Source organism: Agrilus planipennis, unplaced genomic scaffold, assembly GCF_000699045.2.
Source record: "Agrilus planipennis isolate EAB-ADULT unplaced genomic scaffold, Apla_2.0 scaffold102, whole genome shotgun sequence".
Lineage (NCBI taxonomy): Eukaryota > Metazoa > Arthropoda > Insecta > Coleoptera > Buprestidae > Agrilus > Agrilus planipennis.
The window spans coordinates 363,391-378,275 of record NW_020439034.1 but is presented as its reverse complement, the minus strand read 5'-3'; the positions used below and the strand labels follow the sequence as shown (position 1 = coordinate 378,275).

At 35.0% G+C, this 14,885-nt stretch overlaps 3 protein-coding genes across 5 annotated transcripts in view; 2 read left to right on the top strand and 1 right to left on the bottom strand.

Annotated features, from left to right (window-relative positions):
* Window positions 1-208: 208 nt before the first annotated feature.
* LOC108735170 (cell division cycle 5-like protein) lies at window positions 209-3,301 on the bottom strand. Of its 2 annotated transcripts, XM_018467004.2 has the most exons (7): window positions 3,130-3,299; window positions 2,813-3,078; window positions 2,623-2,753; window positions 2,243-2,571; window positions 1,476-2,000; window positions 450-1,418; window positions 209-374 (listed from the first exon to the last, which is right to left on the bottom strand). In XM_018467004.2, the coding sequence occupies exons 1-7, from the start codon at window positions 3,172-3,174 to the stop codon at window positions 258-260; spliced, it is 2,382 nt and encodes a 793-aa protein (XP_018322506.1). In that variant the 5' UTR covers window positions 3,175-3,299; the 3' UTR covers window positions 209-257. The 2 variants fall into 2 exon arrangements, with proteins under 2 accessions (XP_018322506.1, XP_025832440.1); XM_025976655.1 differs by having other exon boundaries at window positions 450-2,000; window positions 3,130-3,301.
* A 461-nt stretch (window positions 3,302-3,762) lies between these two features.
* LOC108735149 (ubiquitin thioesterase OTU1) lies at window positions 3,763-5,240 on the top strand. Of its 2 annotated transcripts, none has more exons than XM_018466982.2 (3): window positions 3,763-3,970; window positions 4,084-4,824; window positions 4,883-5,240. In XM_018466982.2, exons 2-3 carry the CDS (start codon window positions 4,108-4,110, stop codon window positions 5,093-5,095), a joined length of 930 nt encoding a protein of 309 aa, XP_018322484.1. In that variant the 5' UTR covers window positions 3,763-3,970; window positions 4,084-4,107; the 3' UTR covers window positions 5,096-5,240. The 2 variants fall into 2 exon arrangements, with proteins under 2 accessions (XP_018322484.1, XP_018322485.1); XM_018466983.2 differs by having other exon boundaries at window positions 4,070-4,824.
* Window positions 5,241-5,948: 708 nt separating this feature from the next.
* LOC108735144 (protein Lilipod) overlaps window positions 5,949-14,885 on the top strand; it is a 17,486-nt gene continuing 8,549 nt past the window's right edge. Inside the window, 2 exon segments of the mRNA XM_025976644.1 lie at window positions 5,949-6,402; window positions 12,933-13,197. Coding sequence (XP_025832429.1) covers window positions 6,334-6,402; window positions 12,933-13,197 — 334 coding nt within the window. The 5' untranslated portion in view covers window positions 5,949-6,333.

The window sequence follows — 14,885 nt, the reverse complement described above, 5'->3', positions numbered from 1 at the left end:
ACTGTGATCTTTGTTATGATTTGTTTTTTATCCGATTTATAAATCTTGTGATTTATAAGTGATGCCACAATTTTATCATAAACGCATTATAAGTAATATTTATAGGATATAATTATTGTAACAATTTGTATATTAGTTTTTTATATTATTTTAAATAGTGGAAAATAAACGATAATAAAAATTGAAAAAGCAAGGTTTTTGAAATTTCATTTAATAATATAATTATATAGGATTTAAAAAGAAAACTAACATATAGTTCACTGTTGTTTGCTAATCATATCTTGCAATTCTCTCATTTGTTCCTGTAATTGACCATATCGAGCTTGTAGGGCCTTTTCTCTCTCAATCTGCCGATTAACGTCTTCCGTGAGAGACTAAAAAAAATATTTTTTTATGTGATACCCTAACATATGATGTAACGTCAATATTGCAAAAATAAAAATTGTTACCTGTATTCTTCTGGGTAGTGCATTCTTCTCCTGTTCTTGTAAGAATTTGAACGTGCTCAATTCTAAATTAGCTTGATCGATTTGTTCGTATAAATTATGCAATTGTTTAATTAATACTTGTGCCCTGGCTTGGTATCCTCCGGTTAATATTTTCAATTTTTTCTCCATTTTTGCTGCCCTTTTCGCTTCTCGTGCCATGTGAGATCTGTTTTGTTCCAGTCTCTTCTCAGCCGATTCCAATCGATCTTTCTTGCTAGCCAAGTTAGCACGTGTATATCGATTCTGATTAGGCAAAAATAGCACTTGGGCTAAACATTCCTCCCATACTTGAGTGTACGCGTCTAAAGAGAGATCGCCGTGATTCATTCCTCTTTTAACCACATCCATTTCACGTTTGAGTAATTGTTTTGCTGATTCCAGCTCTTCTTTCCGAAACTTTTGATAGGGATGTTGTTCTAAGTATGCCAATTGTTGAGCTTGGGTTACAGTTTGCTTTTTGGATTGATGCGAAGGTGGTGGAATAGGATTGTGAATGCTATCGTAGTGGAGCATGGTGACCATTTCTTTCTTAATAAGTTCCTCTGCTTTTTGGAGTTCGGTTAAGGAGTGGGACTCTTGCGGAGGTCGCAGGACTGACATGTTAACGTCATGTGGTCGGGGGTAATCTCTCTGAATGACTTGTGAGCGAAGGGCCAGTTCCTGAGCGGCTTTAGCCTTTTCTTCTTCCAATTTCCGGGCGTCAATATCTGCTTGATCTTCGATGAATTGTTCATTTCCTTGATTGATGACTTCTTCTTGTTCGTTTTCTGGTACTACAATCTCATAGTCGTTTCGAGGGGCAGGTAAACCACTGAGACCGACGCGTAGTTGCTCTTTTAAACTTTTATGAGCCGCAGGAGTTCCCCGAATGTCCGAAACTTCAGTGTTTATGTTTAATTTATCTCTGATTGATGCTGGGGTTTGGTTAGCCTTATTAAATGACTTTCGATTAAGAAGATGTAATTTAGCTAATGAAATTATACTTACTTGCCCTGCAGGAACAACCGCTCCACTCCTAGGTGTGTTAAAACCACTGCTAGGTGTTCCACCTCCATCGCTCCTTGTCGATCTAAAAGGTGTAGATAAGACCGTATTGGGTGTGGCCACTGCTTGTGTTTGAGGCAATGCTCCGCTGAAGTCTGAGTTATGTAAAGGTGTATTTACACCTCCTTTGAGGGGCGTGTCGACGTGTGTTAAAGCCATTACGTTCTGTGCTTCCTGTAAAATTCTGTCGGTTTGAGGGGCAGGAGTTCGTGGTGTAGCTGCTGCCTGAGAGTAGTCATTGAGAAGTGTGTCTGTAGACTCCACTCCACTTTCCAAAGCTACTTCCTTTGCTACTTCACTGGCACGACCAATTTTAACCACTTGTTGAAGTTCTTGATCCGATATTTGAGGCTCTGGTAGTACAAGTTTTGATCGTTTTTTAGCCGGCTCTTGATTTTGCAACATAGCCAATGGAATATCATTTTCCTTGCGCTGTTTCTGCTTTTGTTTATCTTTACGTCGCTCTTTCTGAAAAAGCGAAGGTATGATATACCTAATTAAAAGTTAATATATATTCCGCAGACACAGAATTAAATATAAATTAATGTGTGAAGTTGGAAAAATGTTGAAATCAAAAGCAGAAAAACTAAAGTAAAATAAACGATCAGAATAGTCTCAGGATACGTATATAAAAGAGAGTAGTTAACAATAACAGGAAATAAACTAATTAAATGGGCAAAAGAGAGGAAGTAAAAGGATTTAGAGAATACCTCTTCTTTTTCGCTTCTTAGTTCACCATCCAACTGTTGTTGCCTCATTCTTCCAAAATCAGGGGCCATTGGATCTATTACTTCATTAGAGGTATCATAGAATCCAGGAGCTGGCCTTTTTTCAAAAGGAATTTCTTGATTGTAATCTACTCCACGTTTCTTTCTTCTTCTAGATGCTACCTCAATACCAGCAGCTCTTAATTCACGCCTTTTCTGCAATGCTGCTAATCGTCTGGCTTCTTCTAATTGTTTTTCTCTTGCTTTACGCTTTGCTTTTTTACCCTGAGTATTAGCTAACCTGGCTCTTGCCTCAGAAAGCATTTCCAATTCTACAAATAAGGTTACTATAGAAAAGTAGATAAATGGTTAATGAATTTTACCATCTTCATCCATATCCTTGGGATCAGGTCGGGCAGGCTTTGTTTCTGGATTTGGATCAATTTCACCTGGTTTAAGTTTACGTGGATCATCTGCAGCATCTTCACCTTCTTCCTTCTTTTGTGCTTGATCTCTGAAATTAATATACTGGATGATAAGAATAAAAAACACCTTAATGAAGATAGTACGTACAATAAATACTCATATCTTTCTAAACATTGGGCAGCTGTTCGTCCAATTATTGGTGCTATTGTTCTCCACTGAGTTGGCATAAGTTTTGCTAAATGCAAAAGCTTTTCGTCTTCTTCACGAGACCATTCTGTCTTTTTTATACTAGGATCGAGCCATTCATACCATCTAGCTTTGCACTGTTTTGCAGACTTTCTGTGTAATAGAGATGCTATTCGGGACCATTGATTTTTGCCATATTTCATAACAGCCGCTTTAAGTATTTCATCCTAGGGGTAATAATTTAAAAATGATGTATAAATAATGAATAACCGACTTACTTCTGTATTTCGCCAAACACCACCTTTTATCATAACACGCGGCATTTTGGTAGTGTACTTTTAGTTTTTGAAAATACACACAATATACTGCTTTTATTTAAGCTTTCTTATAATAAAACGGCTAGTTTGCAAGTGAAACTAACCTAACTTGTACAACCATAGGTATGGACAACGTTTTGACGTTTCTACATCATCTATGGTTTCTACATAACTCAATGAGTATACTGTCACAGACATTGAAGTGGAGGAATTTAATGGTCACATATATAATCATCTATTATGATCTGATGAGAAACTGATTTTGCATTTCCCCAACTCCTACATTATAGACAGTCTCACATTTTCGTAATTTTTATCTTGTCCATCGACGTCTGCTAATGGACGTACCTTAGCGGTCAGAATTGTGGTACAACGAAAGAAAGAGATGGAGAGAAATTTCGGACAATATCCATCTCTCTCATGATGGTGCGTAAGCGTGTCATGAAAGAGATAGCATTAGTCCGAAACCATACGCCATCTCCCTCACTTTTCGAGCCAAGAAATTATTACAGTGAAATACGGCTAAGGCACGTCCGATAATATATGTCTATGATCTTGTGTATGTTGTCTATGTTTTCATTTTAGAATAATCATAGAATATCGTTATTGTTGTATGAATGTTATAATTAGTTTACTTTTCATTATACAATATAGTGTTTGAAGAATTTTTAACCTGAGTAAATTAAAAATGAAAAATAATATTAAAATTGTTTTAAAGAAAATCGTAGTACAGTTCATTTGTTAATGTGACGTAGGACCTTCAGCCCCACAGTGGTACCAAAGTACTACACCATCTCCAATAGTAAATGAACTATAGTTTGTTTTAATATAAAAATTAATAATAGTTATTAAAAATTCGGAATTATCAAAATTAATAAATAAAAATTAAAATTATTTTCAGTCACTTAATTTTAGAACATTCGAAGTGCGTACAGCAAAATGACGAGCTTGATTCTTAAAGTGAAAACAAAAACGGGTCAACGTGTTCTTAAGGGCTTAACATCTGACAGTACTATAAAAGAACTGAAGCAAGAATTATCCGTTATTTCGAATATACCTGTAAGCCGCTTAATTATTTTGTCGGGGTATCCTCCCAAAAAGTTTGACCTCTCTGGTGACAGTAAGTTACTTGCAGATTCAGGACTGTCTTCAGGTGAAATATTAATTGTTGAAGAGTCTCAGGAACCAGTACAAGAAGTAAGTACAGATCCTGAAAATGAGAATGAAGAATGTAAAGAGAAGCTTAACAATGATCTTCCTGGATTTCTTATGAAGCAAATAGTGCCTGCGGATAATTCGTGTTTATTTACTAGTTTGAATTTTGTATTAAGTGGTATTTTAAGAGATTCATCAGAAGTAGCACCCTATATGCGACAGATTGTATCACATTCTGTGTTAAGTGAACCTGATACATATTCAGAGGCTATACTAGGAAAACCAAATGATGAATATGCCACTTGGATATTAAATGAAAAGTCATGGGGTGGAGCAATAGAACTGTCAGTACTTGCCAATTACTACGGAGTAGAAGTTGCTGTAGTAGATACAGTTAATGGAATCATAAATAGATTTGGAGAAGATCAGAAATTTCCACATCGAGTGTTTTTAATGTTTGATGGCATACATTATGATCCACTTTACCTTGAAACATCTCAGGTAGTTTTATTTAATATTCATAATTGCATCTCGTAACATTTTTTTTATTCTATTAAAGGGAGAGAAAATACAAACAATTTTCAGTGCTGATGACGAAAGACTTCTGGAAGAGGCTTTACAACTTGGCATTGAAGCAAAGTCCAGCAGACAATTTACAGACGTAAACAAATTTATGCTGAAATGTTTGGAATGTAATGTTTTTATTAGTGGACAGGCCCAAGCCCAACAGCATGCACAAAGTACTGGTCACACAAACTTTGGTGAAGTATAACCCAAGTACCACGTTAATACAAAAAAATACCTCGCCACGGCTCAATATTCAGGACTCAAAGCTGCCCTGCTTTTAAATTATAAGATAACGCAATTCATTTAGTTTACTGTCGAATATATAATTAATAAAGAACGTAATTAGATAATCATCTTTTTTTTGTCTACATCTTGCTTTTTAGTAAGCAATAAGCCTATTAAATAATACCATTGATTTGAAAATCGCGCCGTTGTTATTCTTAATTTGGAACAGTATCGTAATAGAAATATTTATTGCTCCAAGATTCATTGCAATTTTTATAAAATCAAACGATATCTGAAAATGTTTACATATTTGAAAGGTAATTTAGCTTTTACTAGCAATGTAAGTATTAAAAAGCAAGGCGTTATTATTTACATTTGATTTTGGTTGTTCATCAGATCAGATAGCTTAATTATTTGTGGATTATTTGGGATTACCATTGAGAACATTTTCATAGAATATTAAAATAATAGAAGTGGCTCCGTACCCGACATCGAATACGTAGTAGCAATGGCTTCTTTCAAAACCAAAGTGAGTGTTATCTTTACCATGTATTCCTGTTTATTTCATACTCTCGCGGTTTTAATTTTTTTTAATAGTGTGATAGAAAGGTACATTCTACATTCTCATGTAAGCACCTCGACACAGAAGGATATGCAGGATGTATGTAATGTAATAAATACAATATTTTGACTATCTGTGAACATTCTATACGGTGACGGTCTTTACGACATAATCGGAACCAGCGAGTAGTGTTTAGATTGTTTAGCATACCTATCTTTATCTATGGGCATACCGTTCGTTAACATAATATATAGCAGCATCAACTGTCGAACTGTCATTAATTACTTTGAGGTTTGTAGTGTATTGCGTCCAATCAGAAGCGTGAACGTAGTGATGTTTATTTTATGCTTCGACTTCAAATACTTTAAATCTTATCTTAGAATGTGTTGGTTGAAATTTTGAAAACATGTTTCTGTTCGAGTATGTACATCAGTATTGTTTCACTAATCGTATTTTCTATTGCATAAGTGCATTTCGTGTTGAAATTCAAGCTAAACGATTATTAACGTGACAGATTTCTCTCGCTTGTTTAAGTGGGCCATTTAAAAACAGTGTTAAAAGAATTAACTTTGATTCTCGGTAGTTGAATAGCCGATATGTGTAAGAGCTCATGTACTCTGTGAATGTAGAAATTATCAATTATAGTTTGGCGTATAATGGATGAAGTTGAAGATGAAGCAGATTTAAGAGAGCAAATTTTTCATAACAATGTTCGAGAACAAATTGTAAGTACCTACTTTTGTATCAATTTACCATTCTTTTATTGGGTACCTATTTGTAATTTTATGTTAATATTTCTGCACTTGAAAGGTGTTTCTTGACCTCAAAGATCAGTGACCTTTTGATTTTCATATCCGTAGTATAATTTAAAGCTTACGATTAGTTTATTTATAGCTTCTTATATCTGAAAATAGAATAGTTTGTTTTGTTATCAAAAATTCATGTGATTTTTCTAATTTTATACTCTACTTTTGATTTTAGGGTAGGTTAGGTATCTATTAAAAAAAAGGAAATTATTTTCATTTCATTCGGTATTATTATTTTTTTTTGAATGAAAGTTGTGAGTATGTTTAAAAAAAATATGTACTTACGTGACTATCATTTTTAAATTATGTACTTATCTTCAAAATTTAAATAAACTAGTCGAAGAATCAAAAATAAAATTAAAAAGAAATCGTTTAAAAAAATTAATTCATATCCCTTCTACGATTCAAAAGGCTCATACATTTTAAGAAATAATATATAACAAATTATCCACTTGATAAACCCAATGACGAAACAATTGTAGTAGTAAATTTATTTATTCATGTACCTATCCGTGTTTATATGACAGAAGCTAACAACTGTGAACAGATCAAAAATATGAGATAACAAAGAACAACAGGCTCTAAAAGTATTTGCTGTAAGTTTTGATTATACAGTCACACAGTGAAGTATTGGTCCAGTCTAGGGTTAAACAACTCTAGATTACCTGAACCAGTGCAATTGCTGGGAGCTGTAGCTATGTTTACTAACCTATTCGCTAGGAAGTATTGTGTACGTTGATGGTTCCTCCTCTTTCAAAGTGTTAATGCTGTCTGACCTCAGTCAACAATTTTGTATTATTGATGAAATTGCTCGTAGTTCCAGAATGTCTTACAAGTTGTTAATGATTTTGTAAATCGTAATGAGATCGCAGATCTCTGTTAGGATTTCCAGGGTAGCGCATCTCGTTGGGTCATGTAGGCTACGAGGAAGCTTATTAACTGATCTCAAAGGTCTCTCCAAACGATAAATGCCCATTTTTATAGTAGGGAGACCACATCAAGCATTTTTCGGAATAGGGCGGACATAAGTCTTCAGGCTGATTTTTATCAGTTGGATATTCAACGAGCCAAATGCTTTGGTCAGGATACAGGATATTATATTTGCCTTTTGTGTAACGGTTGATTTCATTTTTTGATTCTACTGCGAGGTCTAAGCGAGGCAATATTCCACTTCGAGTTTTCCGTTATGGTGGTACCGAAGTTTGAGTAGACAGTCGTTGGCTATACATATTACGGAGCCGCCTAGAAAATAAGCGTATCGGGGGGGTTTTCCCGCCAGTTATAAAATTCCACATTTAGATTCGTTCAACGGGATGAGTCATTTCCTAGACCAGTTCACTATTGTGTGGAAGTCAGCCTGCAGTTGGGCGTGAGGCAGAATTAACTCTGCAAACAGTTTTGTATAATCATAAATTCTACATAATGAACAGTAGCTGGTGTAAAACAGATCGTTTTAGCACCTCACTGAAGACTGGCGGGGGGCTGAGTCGGACTCTGAATACTCCAATCATAATATTGTTTCGAATCCAGATCAGGCGTTTTCCAATGCCTAATTAAAAGAGTTTCTTCATGAGTCTTATATGGGTAACCATTACCGTTGTTCTGCCTACATTTGAGATTGTTATCCAGAAGTCCATATGTGACAGCAGATTTGATGTGACATGAAGCCATGTTGTTGAGGAGGGATGATGTTCTTCTTTGAGACGAAGTCCTGAATGTTTCGGACGTTGAGACGCTTTATAGCTTTACCTGTCGAGCTTGTAAGACTGATAGGTCTATAAATAAGTGCTTCCATTTTGTCCTCGTTAATGATTGGAATTCCTACGGCATCTCTCCTTGCTGATGGAAGGACATCTGTATTCACTGATATTTTGAATAGGTTCCCCAGTATTGGGTTTAAATTTGTCACACAGTTCATCAGGAAGTTGGGGGTATCTCATCGAGGCCGGGCAGGAGAGGTGTCGAGGTCTAAGCGGGGCAATATTTTTGTTTCTAAAACTAACTTCCTTCAAAGTGGAAGCTGTAGCAGTAGCATAGGAGTTGGTGGCAGGAATGAAGTCCGCTGCATCATATACTCCGTTTAGAAGTTCATGTTTCACTATGAAAATTTTCTGGAACTCCTCTACTAACACTTGGACTATAACCGTTTGACTAGTGACTAGATTTTTTACTTGATTTCTTATAGGATATAATTATATAACGTTTGATTTTGACTGTATTTGACTCCGTAACAAAATGGTTATTTGCCGCCCCGAGTAATGACTTCCCTCACGAAGTTCATTTTTGATTGTCTTGTGTATGATGTCAAGAAGTTGGTGATTGCGTAGTAATCGGTATTTGTGTTTTTGTATGTCTTCCATGCACGTGGTTTTCTTTGGACCATCTTGATGTGTTTATTATAAAAAACAGGTATCTACCTATATATATATCAATTCCATATTGTTTTACGAATTAGAATTTCGTAATTTTGCTAAAGGTACGGTAAGTGGTGATTTGGCAGGTGTGTGATATCAATTTGGAACTTCAAAATTCCATGGACCATGACAATGAACCCGAAAAATAATATCCATCCAATATTTTAAATTATCCATTTCAAGGGAGTTAGATTCTCTTTAGTTAAGGAATTACAAGGCATTCATGGAATGTCTCTTTGCCCCCTTTTTAAGCTTCTAAAGCCAATGTGAGCAACAACAACAACATTCATCATTTTATATAATGTTTGATCGGTGATATTATCAAAACTTTTAAAGGCAAAAATGTATTTTGCATTTTACAAATAGAAAATAGGTTTGGAAAAGTATTTTAAATAAACTACAATATTATTTTCTTAAAAAAGTATTTAAATGCAAGATAAAAACAGGTATTTTCAAATAAATCACATCTCTGCTGTCAACATATACGTGATAAAATTATTATGATTCCGAGGTTGAAGTGAGCCTTCTAATAAACTATCTACTTGCAGTTTTGTGTTTTTATAAAACAACTTTTTGTATCATTTTTTCCTTGCGTAATATTTGGTAACTTTCTATTCAAAGTAGCCAATTATGAACCTCATTTGACTTATGCTTCAGGGAATATATTTACGCTTACTGTTGAATGAATCTCACAAGCTTTATGTGGTGCTATTTTTAAATCGCCCACAAGTATACAATGTGCTGATTTACAGGACAATAGTAAATTATTCTGGGTGTAATAGTTAGTTGTATACATCTGATATATACATATTTATGTGAGCACTGGGTACGGCTTTTAACAATGCAAAATTAATTTATTTTATAATACATTCCCACATATGTACCCAATGTGTTGTCTAGTCAACTATTATGTTCTTCCAACAGGATGGTTTGTAATTTGTATTAAAAATGTACATATTGTAACGTTCGTGGGTTTAACAAATTAAATTTTACGAAGAAAACTATTTATTTACACTAATTACTATTAAACTTAAAAACACTATTAAATTATTACAAAACTTCGGAAATTATTCTATTTATTTACACTAATGTTACTATTCACTGTTCTATTTATTTCACTTCTATCACTGTCAATTTATTTCTTGATTCACCTCTGCAACGGTCAATTTATTTCTACTCCTGCGATCGTCTCTTCCTTTTTATACTCCCGTGCCACCTTTCGGGAACATTCTCCAGCCGTCCAGAGAAGTCTCGTTTTCTTTTAACGGTTTAATTGCTTTTCCGGAACGCAGGTACGACACACACGTGTACAGATACGGCGCACACGAAGAAAAGCTCCCGCGGCTAGTCGGCGAATCGATAAGCCGCTCACACACACGTATGCTCGATCGCACACAATCACGCTCGTGGTCGCTACAATATGTATCAACACGCAGTGTGTATATTTATTCTATTTTGGATTAATTCATCTGAACACTATCGTCTCTGTCTAAAGATAAAACGTTATCATTTTCGATAATCCGTTCATTAAGTTCAATTAGCCGACATATTGATTCTCATTACTTCTGGAATTCCCTGGCCAGACTAGTTGCAGTATTATACCTATAGCTACTTTAGAATGACTTAATAATAATGAAAAGTAATAAATGTGAATCCTAAATTGTTAGATCCCCAGAAAATATTTTATTATTTTATTAAAGTACCTTGCTGCTACACTGTTCATTTCTAAAAATTAACTATCGATAGTAAAGATTGAAAAAAGTTTGATCTAATATTAAACGTTTCTTTTTCCTCAGCTTTCTATGGAACATTACAAAATATATTTATCTATTTATTTATAATGCCATCAATTGTTACCTACTATAATTTTAAACCAGACAAAATTAAGTAGTTCGATATGTCTGTTTGTTCAGCTTGGGTGATTATTGTACAGAAATGTGAAACCGTTACGTAAAGATCAGTTACAAAAAAAAGGTGTTTGAATATGAGCAAAACTGCTTACTGATATTGTGTGCATGCGATAAGGGATTAAAAATAACATGAGATTCCAGAAGGCTTCGGAGAATTACAAGTCGGATCACTTTAAAACTGAAACCCAGTAGGTAAAAATCTGAAGCCTCTAAAATGTTCAAGTATGCCCATGTAGGTATTACATTTTTTTTTGTGAATAGGGATTAAAGCTCACTGAGAAAAGTTGTAGGTATGAAATAGTTCAGCAAAATATCTAGTTAACGAATGTCATCTCTCACTTTGCATGTAAATCGCAATGAGACCTCTGTTCTAAACTTAGGATTTCCAGGGTCATGTAAGCTACGGCCACGCTTATTAACTCAAAGGTCTCTCCAAACGATAAATGCCCTTTTTATAGTAGGGAGATCACGTCACGTTTGAATTTTTCAGAATAGGGCATTGCATTTAAAGTAGCTAAGGATGAGATGTTTCAGTTTTTAGGAAACGGGAAAATCAGGATAAGGTTTGTTTCCAACCAGTTTTCGAATTGGTGACCCTATAATGATGATGATGATGATGATGGAATGCCTTTGTTCCCTTGCTTTCCTTGTTCTTTTGACTATAAAGTTTGCTGACCCGTGATCTAGGCTATTTTTTTTAAGTGCTATAAAAATTGTGTTTATTATAAACAATTAGAAATAGTTTCACGCGGCCGAAGTTGCTTTCGCCAAAACTAGTCCAAGAAAAAATGGAACTATGCAAATTTGTTGGTTTATTGTTATTATTTATTACTTTATTGTTTGCAGAATGTTTATTCAATACGTCTACGCAATACAATTGAAATGCACTCGCAGTTTTCCATATGCTGCATTAATTATTTACTATTTTGACTTACTAATATTAAGCAATTGTCTTTATCACTACTGAGTGTTTTCCTTTCTGGAAAATGCGAAGACTTTTGATCAACAACACCAAAGAAAAAGTAGTTGAGAAAGGTACACTTATGCTCAAGGTGAAGTCATCGTTCTGACAAAGTGGAATACATCATGTGGCGTAACGTGATCCATTAGGGAGATTACGACGTGATACTTGCAGGATAGTGTAGGTACATGTGTTTGGATACGGTTCATTAGAGGGAGGGTGTATTTTTTAAGGGGAAAGCTGAATAGAGCCGAAAAACAATAGCTCAGGCTAGCAGGAGTCTAAATACTGTTCGGAGAGCGTGATATGGTAAGACGGTTGTCATCCACCGAGTGGTGCTCCAGAGTAGCTGATGGCCACCGGAATGTGTATACTGATATCTCAGGGACGGGGATGCTCAGGGGTCTAACTTCGGCTTCTCTCCTGTCAATGGGGGTCAGCGAGTGGTGCTTCGGTGTAGATGAGGCCACCGGAATGCCGATACTCATACCTTGGAGACGGGAGTGCCCAGGAGTTCAGCTTCGAACCCTCCTCTGCCAATGGGTGTCAGCGAGTGGTACTCCAGAGTAGATGAGGCCACTGGAATGCCCATACTCATACCTTGCGGACGGGGTGCTCAGGAGTACAGCTTCGAATCCTCCTCTGTCAATGGGTTGTCAGCGAGTGGTACTCCAGAGTAGCGGAGGTTACCAGCATGCCTATACACATACTTTTGGGGACGGAGGTTCCCAGGAGTCCAGCTTCGGTTCCTCCCTTATCAATCGGTGTCAGACTCGAAGAGGTAATTGGTTAATAGGTCGCATGCAGGGTTAAGGGGTTGTACAGCGAGGCGCCCACGCTCGGTCCGTTGTGCAGTTTCCAATCTTTGCTAAGTATTTGGATAGGCCCAAACCTGAGGGTTGCTGGTCCTTGGCCCAATTCTAGTTTACTTGTGCTGGTTTGGCGTGTAGATAATAATCTGCCTCAGTTGACGAATGAAATGAATGTTTGGCAGTACACAATTTGTTCTGTCAGTCGTATTCGTGCAAGGAATGCCCAAATTTGAAATGGACAACTACTATTTTTCTCTATTTGTATTTGTGCGTGAACAAAATCGTTTCATGTTTTGCTACAATTAACAAGAAAACTTGATTATTACAACAGTAATTTTTTCTTTTTTTACAGATTTTCTTGCTGCTTTTCATTTTACTTTATCTGGCCAGTTTTGCCCTTTTGGGGAGATTTAAAAGAAGGGGACGCGAAGATTTTTACAGCACAGATGAGGATGAGGTGACAGTGTATAGAATAAGCACATGGCTGTGCACATTTTCTCTTGCCGTCTCCATTGGGGCTGTTCTTCTGTTACCGATTTCCATAGTGTCCAACGAGGTACTCATAATCTATCCGAATTCGTATTACGTGAAATGGCTCAATAGTTCACTAATACAAGGTAAGTTTTTAGTTTAAAATGCATATTACATTTGTTTTTATGTATTGTAATGTTCGTGGGTTTAACAAAATTAACTTCTAATACTGATAACGACAAAAACTGTTTATTTACAGTAATTATTGAAGAACTTAAAAACACTATTAAATTATTACTAAACTTAGGTTATGAATCATTCTATTTATTTACACTACTGTTGATATATCACTATTCACTGCGCTATTTATTTCACTGCTATCACTGTCAATTTATTTCTACTCTTCTCGGCGATCGTCTTTTCCTTTAAATACTCTTTTGTTTACTTTCGGGAGCCTTCTCGAAACATGCGGATAGTTTCTTTTTTCTTTGGAACTGTTTAACTGCTTTCCCAAAGCGCAGGTACGACACACACATTTACAAATACAAATTATTATTTGTTTATACATTTGAGGCAGTACGAAAAATAGAATACGTGCCGTATGTCCGTAAATAATTGGCCATCTTTTTATTCACAGCAAAAGTATAATAATAAAGTGTTTTTTTTTATTTAAAATACATTTTTTCGTCGTCATACCTAATACATCTTTTTTTTGCGCATTACGTTCTCAGTATCTGTCACTGTTTTTACTTTTATTTTACGATATAATAGTACAAGAAATTTGTTAGTATAATGAGGTGCCTGGAAGTATACATTTTGCGAGATAAATCATTCTATTTTTTTTTTAATCTTATCTTTCATGTCCTCTTACGCTTTTACAGTTACATGTACAATTGTGTTTTGTCGCAAACATTAGGTCGGTACTTTTTATATTTACATTTTTGAAATGTAGTTATAACCGATCTTGATTATTATCTGTCGATATTAATTAATAATCGAACTAAATATATTGAAATAAAAACAATTTTCATTATCATAGTACCTATTTTATTTAAAAATTTGCACTTTTTTTAAAAGAAAATCGAAGAGAATGCTTGAAAACGATTCCGATCTTTCATCATCCTCGTCTTCTTCATTATTATTGGTCACTTCTTCGTTCTTAGAATCGGATTCAGTTTCTTTTCTTAAACGTCTGAGAGCTGACTGTTGAAAAACAGGATTATTAGAAAATTCTTCATCTTTTTGCCCCTGTTTTTGTGGCTCGACATGAGTTTGTTTTTCGATTCTTTTTTCGGTTTCTAATTGTTGATCTGTACGGTGCTCAAACTTCAATCCTTCTAAAGTCTCTTGTCCGAGTTTCTTAAACTTGAAAAATTTCATCAACTTTTCTTTCACTTTATTGTTATTTTTCCATAACTTCGAATGAAATTTCATTTTCCATTTTATTTCTGCATTTTAAAAGTTTTGTTAGTTGACATTTATAAACACAAAAATTTTTGACTTTATTGGTGACTTTAAATAAAACAAAACACTATTTAATGTGAAAGTTCATTTAATTCTACAAATTACCTCAAATTTATAACGAAAAATTTTGGCTACTGTGACCCTCTTCGGGAATCGAACCCAGGACTTTTGGCTTTACGCATCAGTGCTGTAACCACTAAGCTACGAGAGGTGATACCAGCAATTACAATGAAACTTAGGTCACAGATTCGTCAAACTAAAGTAGATATGTATATTAATATTGTATGAAATACTTTAAGAAACTTTTAAAAATTAAATATTTAATATTAATGTGAAAATTTATTTAATTTTTATCCAGTATAAAGGAAAG